Source organism: Charadrius vociferus, unplaced genomic scaffold (assembly GCF_000708025.1).
Source record: "Charadrius vociferus isolate BGI_N301 unplaced genomic scaffold, ASM70802v2 scaffold325, whole genome shotgun sequence".
Classification (NCBI taxonomy): Eukaryota; Metazoa; Chordata; class Aves; order Charadriiformes; family Charadriidae; genus Charadrius; species Charadrius vociferus.
The window spans coordinates 2644205-2651638 of record NW_009648526.1 but is presented as its reverse complement, the minus strand read 5'-3'; the positions used below and the strand labels follow the sequence as shown (position 1 = coordinate 2651638).

The 7434-nt window shown below is 44.4% G+C and overlaps 1 protein-coding gene across 1 annotated transcript in view; it reads left to right on the top strand.

The window, feature by feature from the left end:
• The first annotated feature begins 5185 nt into the window (after positions 1 to 5185).
• MNS1 (meiosis-specific nuclear structural 1) overlaps positions 5186 to 7434 on the top strand; it is a 10970-nt gene continuing 8721 nt past the window's right edge. Inside the window, exons 1-2 of the mRNA XM_009885772.1 lie at positions 5186 to 5232; positions 7188 to 7377. Coding sequence (XP_009884074.1) covers positions 5186 to 5232; positions 7188 to 7377 — 237 coding nt within the window. The remainder of the gene's footprint in view (positions 5233 to 7187; positions 7378 to 7434) is intronic.

The following is a 7434-nucleotide window of genomic DNA, read 5'->3' as shown; positions in this document are numbered from 1 at the left end:
GATTTCTAAATTGTAGAAATATAATTTTAGTGCAACTGTTTATTTCAAAAGTACGTTTGCTTATTGTGCAAGGCATAAGCACACAACTACGCTCTATAGCTACTTGTTACAGTACATGTGTGCACGTTGTTTTCTGATTTCAAGTAAGCAACTTGTCTGAAGATATCAGATGGGAGGCAAATGTTGCTTACTGGTGGAAGTCGTTTTATAATCTTTGTCTTTTTTACTTTTTACAGTTCTATATGATGACCTGACATTTTCTTGGTGAAATGAGAGGACTTTCTCCTTCATCCTTCTGTCTCCTTCCAAGCAAAACAGTGTGTCATGTGTCACTGGGTCTCCTCTACGGAGACATAGAGAAGGGCTCTGCTTTCCTGCAGACCAAAATTAGTTGGTGCCCCTGTACCAACTCTGCGATCATCTCAGTCCGAAGAATGAGCTTGGCGTACACGAGCAGTTTTTGAAGCAGACACAGGGACCCATGCATGGCAAAGCATTTGGGTAAGATTGCGCCGGTCCTGCCCCTGAGTGGGAGCTCCCACTCTCACAGCCTGAAGGATGCTGAGGAGGTCAGAGTTAAGAGAGTGTACGGGAATATAATTACGACAGTTTGCGGAAGGTCAGATGACTGAACTGCCTGCTTGTCATCTGCTCAGGGGAAACGCTGTACATCCTTGGTTCCCCTTGCTGCTGCTAGAGCCGAGTGCCAAGCAGCAGGCGTGAGCAAGAGCACACACCGCTTTGGGGAAAAGTTGCCAAAGGTTCACACGCAGATGAGTTACCATCTGGGTGCTGCTCCGAGTGAAAGCCTTGAGGGGAGGGAGTAGTGAGAGTCCAGCTGCGGCGTGGCAGAGTGAACACACAGCTTTCGGGGCTGGGTGAGCCCCGCTTTTGGGCAGCGGATCCATGGTGTGCAGAGCAGCAGAGAGCGTGGGCACTGAGCTGCAGCCCTCTCCGCAGCCACTGGTGCTGCTGTGATCCCACTGCATCAGTGTGCACTTTTGACAGACCTGGCATGCAGGGTCCAAGCAAACGAATCGTGCCGAGAGGTGCGAAACTGGGAACGCCTCGCAGACAGAAACCTGTGGGCTTTGTCTGGTCCGTAGTAATACGGGGGCAATTCCTCACTTCGCTGGTGGATTTTTTTTTATTTTTTTTTTGGAGCACAAAATTGCTGTTTTATCAGTAGTGAAATGTATCATTAACCACCGTGTGCTCTTCTCCTCTCTAAAGGCTCTTGAATAAAACATCAGGGATTTTACTAAAAATGCCCGAGGACTCCTCCAGACACATCCACATGCGGGGCAGGGAAGTAGAGCCTTCGCTAGCCCGGGGCTCTGCCGAGGCTGACAGGCAGGATGGAGTGCCGCTGTACGAGATGGACGCAGGCAGCAGAATTACTTTAACGTTGCTCTCAGCCCTTTCTGGGAATGATGTTTATTTCTGCTATTGCCCTTCAGTTGCCCTTCCTGTTGGTTGGCTTAAGGTTATGGTTATGGATTAGTTTGTCAAATACTCTGTTGTTTGCAAATGGCAACTTTCTTAGTTTTCCCCTCTTTGCTAAGCTCCCCTTTGGAGCTCCTCAGGTTTTTAATTTTTCACAAATGTTAAACTGCACTCTTTGGAATTAATTGTGTTTGGTGATATCTTGCAGGAATGAAAGGGGTCTGCTTTCTTCTGAGCATGTTTCTTGGTGCTCTCTTTTGCACTCGATATATACTAACACCTGGACGTGGTGCTTCCAAGGGAGTAGGCAGCCCAGGAAGCATGTGCCACCTCACTCTTTTACTTGGGGTATACTTTTCTATGGGTGCTGCTATAGGGAGAAGAAGAGTAAAGCTTAGGACTTAACAGGTTTTTTTCTCAGTATCTCATTTGACTGTGGAAATTCTGAATCTTCCTTCCAGAGGTGTATGTTCTGATGGCATTGCATACAAAATATGGAAAAGGAAACTGTGACTTGGTCAAGTGCTTAAATGATGGCCAAAACCAGCTGAGGTGATGATGATGGCTGGGTTGGGGGTAATGAGTGGTTTCCCTCCGAGGCACTCCCTTTGCCCTGTTGAGTTGGGCACTGTGGCAGATGGGCTCGTTGCAGGCTGGTTACTCAAATGCCTCCTCTAAACCCTGCACAGGAAAGACAAAGATAGGATAGAGTAGGAAAAAATGTAAGTCTGGGATTTAATCCTTCTGCTTCCAAATTCAAAGCTACAAATGGAGCTTGTTATCTTGAGAGGCATGTTTTGACAAATAATTAAATCGGAGGTCACATGTAAAAATCTGATTAAACTAGGTAGAACTTTTCTGGAAAGCTTTTACAAACCGAGCTTTCATACCCATAAACATTTAGATTCTCCGCTAAAAATCATCGCGGTTCATTTTCTTAAGAAAGAACTCGATCCTTTTCCTTGCACTTAAAATCTCTATGCTTTTTCACGGGGGACAGGAGTTTGAGTACGATAGGTAAGTGGATAAAGCTCTTGTTGCACAAACCAGAAGTGTGGTTATAGCAGTGGTTTTACAGCATTCTTTACATAGAAATACTATATTTGCTCTGCCTAGAACATTTGCTTAAAAATAATTACAGGTGAAGCAGAAAGCCTGGTAATTGCAACTTGTATTCTCCCCAGTGTTTTCTAGCTGGATTAAAAAGAGCATGGTGGACCTGGCTGTCTAATTGTTTTTTAATCACTGAACGCTAGCAAAGTTGTGCCAAATGCACAGGAGAAATGCCCTGTTCCATAACCCAAACAGATCTACTAGCCAGGCAGCCAGTTGGCAAGAAAGTTTAGACTTTGCCATGTGCTATAAAAGCTCATTTCCCAGCTCACTGAACGGGTGTTGGATGTTGTACAAAACCTGGCTGATGTTGAAGGTCTAACTGCTGCCAGTTTTCAGGTTACCTATAAGAAGCAATTGAACTGCAATATAGATTAAAGTAGGGAAATAATAGGAAACTATAGAATATATAGGACACTTACAAACTACTAAACAATGAAAATAATGTTGATCGCTGGGAGAGGTGCAGAAAGCCACTTGGTATTGGTTGGAGTAATAGGAATGGGACAGAAACCGCACAGAAACAGAAGCACCCCAAAAAACACGAAATAAACAGAGAGCCTAAGGCAGTCTTCCCATCTTGACCCTGAACAAATCCTGAAAGGCTGAATGCTGGCTGGAAAGAGACTTGAAAATGAGTGATGAAATAGTGTCCCAATTCCCTACTTTTGTTTTACAGTGTCAAATGAGTTTGGGCTGCATGTTTCAAGAAGCACTTATGTTTTTTGGCATTGCTGATGTGGAAACAAAGAAACGACAAGGATTGTGTGAAGGTAAGAGATTGTGGGATGAAAAATGATTTTGTCAACACGTAAGCCTGAAAGGGACCGTCTAATTCTTCTGCCTGCACAGAAGCAGAATCTAGTGTAGTTGCACTATACTGCTATTTTACTTTTAAAGATCCTCTGTGCAAACTACCTAAAAAATCTGTTTGGGTGTTATCCTGCCCTTTTAACTAGAACAACAATTACTTCATGTCCAACCAGCAAAAATACCCTCTGTAAGAATCACTGGAGTGTAATGTCATTGTGGAGTAGAATTCATCTGTCGTCTTTGGGATTTATGTATTCAGCTATTAAAAACAGTGTGTCTCCTCAGAAGAGTAGGCAAATGCTTTATAAACTTGAACAAATCAGTAATAAATATTAATAGAAAATGTTAAGAACGCTGAGTTTAAATCTGTGCTATATGATGCTGTGGTTGTAAATTCATTCCAATAGTTTCAGTCACGTCAGCTTTTAGACACACAGCTCACAGCTTTTACTCTTGACCAGTAGGACTGAGCAGGGATGGAAGCCCAAAAACAAAGCAAAGAAAGCCCCTAAAAGACTAATTTCTGTTCATGTCCGTTGCACAGTTATCCTTTCTGGCCTGAGACATTCCATTTATTCTCTTTATTTTTTGAAAACTCAGCTAAATATTCATTAAACCCACATTTTTCTCATTGGCAACAGTTGTATTTTTGTTGAACGCATTTGAAGCAGCGAGCATTTTTGTTCTTTGTAAGATTTTTGTTTATTGTCCGTAATGTTGTAAGTAAAAGATCACTTCTGTCTACTGCTGCCATGGGACCTATTTTCCCTACTACTTCAGGATAATAATAAAAAAAAAGTGCTAAGATTTTCTTGACAGCAATAGCCCCTTAGCTGCTAAATCTGCTATCCCATCCATCACTAATCTCAAGCAAAGCAAGCATTCATTTCTCTGTGACTTATCTAGGTCTTCAGTAGATCAATAGCACAGCTCAGATGTTTCAGACTCTTCCCTGTTAATTCACATTTATCTTTTCATCCGAAGAAGGTAAATTACCTCGCAGAGAAGCTGTGTTATCCCCAATAGCGGTTTATAATGTTGCAAAGTCAGCATGACCCACATATCGTATCTCAGCTGGAACGCATTTGTCACTGTCTCATGTTATGATCATCTGGTAAAACGCCCTAGAAAAGAGGTAAACCTGCAAAATGGCTTCACCGTTTTCGTGTAATGACCTTTTCTGCTGCGTGCTCCTGCATCACCTGCGGTCTAAACTACTAAAATAAAGGGAATTTTCTTTTTCCTTTTAATGCTTCATTTCATTATTTCTATCATTAGCAAAATGTTCGTTCCTCAGCAGACTTCATGGCTGCTGTCACGAGTTGATCAGTAGGTGGTGATACTGAGACCGAGAGCGGGATCACTTATTAATACGCTGTGTTAACCCTGAGAAAGGACTGCTGAGTTTAACTCTGCATTTGTGCAGTGGGCTGCTGGTTACCTGAAGCTCTTCAGGCCCTGAGAGTGTTGAAAGCTGTTAGGGAAAAGGAATGAGCAGCAGGTCACTGAGCAGTAAGCTGTAACCCGGCTGCTGAAGAAATGCTGTATGAAATGACAGTTTGATGGGAATGATACAGCTGGGACTCATTCCTTTCCGAGCAGATATTTCATTATCTGTTATTCTAAAAAAACCCTCATAAATTATATCACAGAAAGAAAACTTAAATAGAAACACACTTGACTTTTAAGGAGTCTAACCCAGCTGGTTCAAAACCAGTGCATTTTTATTCTATTCCTTCAGATGAGCTGAGCAACGCTGCCTGGACTGAACTCTGTTCTGCCGTTGTTAAATTCTTCAGTCTTTAACTGCGAAATGTGTTGGTGCCACCAAGGAGTTCTGCTTTTTGACATGAGGAAAAGGTAGGTCTGTTTTCAACACGGTGCTTGATCTCTTCCCAAATAAGACCATTTGAGGGAGGCCCCTCCATGGCGCAGTGATGGGCTGTAACCGCCCAGCTGGGAGGAGCAGGAGAAGCAGATGCTTCCCCCGTAGCTGCAGGTGGATCATCCAACGGAGACGTCCTTGGTGAGGAGCACGGGATGTGCTAGGAGGGCACAGGACAGAAACACTTGCCCTGGTGCCAGCATGCTGTCCATGTGCCTGCACCCCCGGCAAGTTTGCAGGTGTGCAAAGAGGGAGGTGCAGTCAGTGCCCGGCGGGGCAAAGAGCTGCGATGGGGAGGGCTTCACGAAGACTAAGCCGGGCTCTTTTCCGAGCAGCACTGCAATGGTTGCAAACTGAAAAGGGGGAAGTTCTGCTGGATGCGGGGGTGGGGTGGGGGTTAAGACAATCAAGCTTTAGGACAGGAGCCAGCAGTTCTGGGGGGAGCTCTCATGAAGAGATGAGACCAGCAGTTGTATTTGAATTGGGAGAAATTATTGTTTTCCGTAAGTGTTCAATTTAACGGGAGGAGCAGGGCAAGGGTGTATCGGGTGTTCCTGTGCAGTTTCTGGAGTATTTTCCGCTCCCTGTTCTCTACATGGGGTGACGGTACACGCTGAAAGGTTACTTGCCTTTCTTTGGAAATCTGCACGCACAGTATGTTTAGTGAACTGTCCCTGTGGCTCAATTTATGTCGGGGAAAACAATCAGGGTATTAAAGGTAAGAGCTGCTGAGTGCAAACTGCCAGAAGGTATCGAGGATAAAAGAATTCTCTGGTTGCATTTTTTTCTTCTTTGCATTTTAAACACACTGCAGCAAATGTGGAATGTATGGGAAATAAAAGAACAATGAGGCACTGAGGACTGGAAACCTCAAAATATTTTCCCTGTGGGATCTAACTGGATTTTAGTGCTGTGTTCTGTCCCTTCTGTGAAAGATACACTGCTCACAAATACTGTTTATGTGCAAATACAAGCCACCTCTTCATTTTAAAAGGAACTTTGGAACTGACTTGTTGGTCTCTGACACATGTGTGGTTTTTCAAGCATTTTTACTCACGCTTTTCTCTCTGAATGCCTTGCTGGCCTGGAGACTGAATCAAGGCTCTCATTTGAGAGTGTTGCTGTTGCAAATTGAAGACATCATGTGAGCAAAGATGGAATTTTACAGCTGAAGGTTATTTGCTGTTATTTCCAGAAGTGAGGTGAGGGCACCTGGTTTTGTCATTTTGTCTGGTAAGGAAAAAAAAAAAAAAATCCAGAGAGGCCTAGAGCTGTTTACTGATGAGAAGGGACAGCAACGGTATCTTTTTGGACCTTTATCTTCCCACCCCCGCAACCCCCAGACCTGAGTGCTGAAAGTCAGTGCTGTGCCGGTGTAGTTAAAAGCTTCTTTCTAAGCCAACGCCTTGGAATCACTGGGGAAATAGGGGTTTTGACATTTACTTTTTCCTGGTCTACTCTTGAAGGAAATAGAAATTATTTTTGTTTAGAGCGAGCTGTAGTGGTTACACCACTTGGAGAGAAGTAGGGAATGATATATTTTCTGTGTCATCTCTGCTTCTATCAATGAAGTTAAAGATATGTCTCCTATAGTTTGCCCCCCAGCCCCCTGAGCATCCTAGGAAAACATTTTTCTTATTAAAAGGGTAAAGAACAACCAAAGCTTCAGAAATAATTCCACTAATTTGGGAGATTTTGTAAAAGGTTGGGGACTGATTTAAAAGAATGAGTGTTCTCATCCCGTAAATATCTAGATCTAGGCACGTCTAGCACAGGATCAATAAACGTGCAGACTTCTTTTTACCTAATGCTGAGAGGTGTTCCTCTCTCAAGCTTTATTCATTTTAATTGCTAAAGTAGTTGACATTAATGAATATTAAATACCGCTTTAGAGAAGCCTGAATGTCTTTAGCTTCACGTAACTACGTAGGAATGAAAACAAAGGTGAGAAAGGCGGTGGAAGCGGGCGGGTGGAGTTTGGGGAGCTGGCTGCCACAGCGCCGCCTCCTTCCCGGAGCAGAGCCGGCCCGGAGCCGCCCCGCAGCGGCGCGTTGCGCGCCCTGAGACCGCGCTCTCGGGGCACACCAGCGGCCGGCTCTCCCTTCCCCAGCCGGGCTGAGGCGAGCCCGGCTGCGGGCCCCCCCGCCCTCCCCGCGCACGCGGCCGCGGGGGGCCGG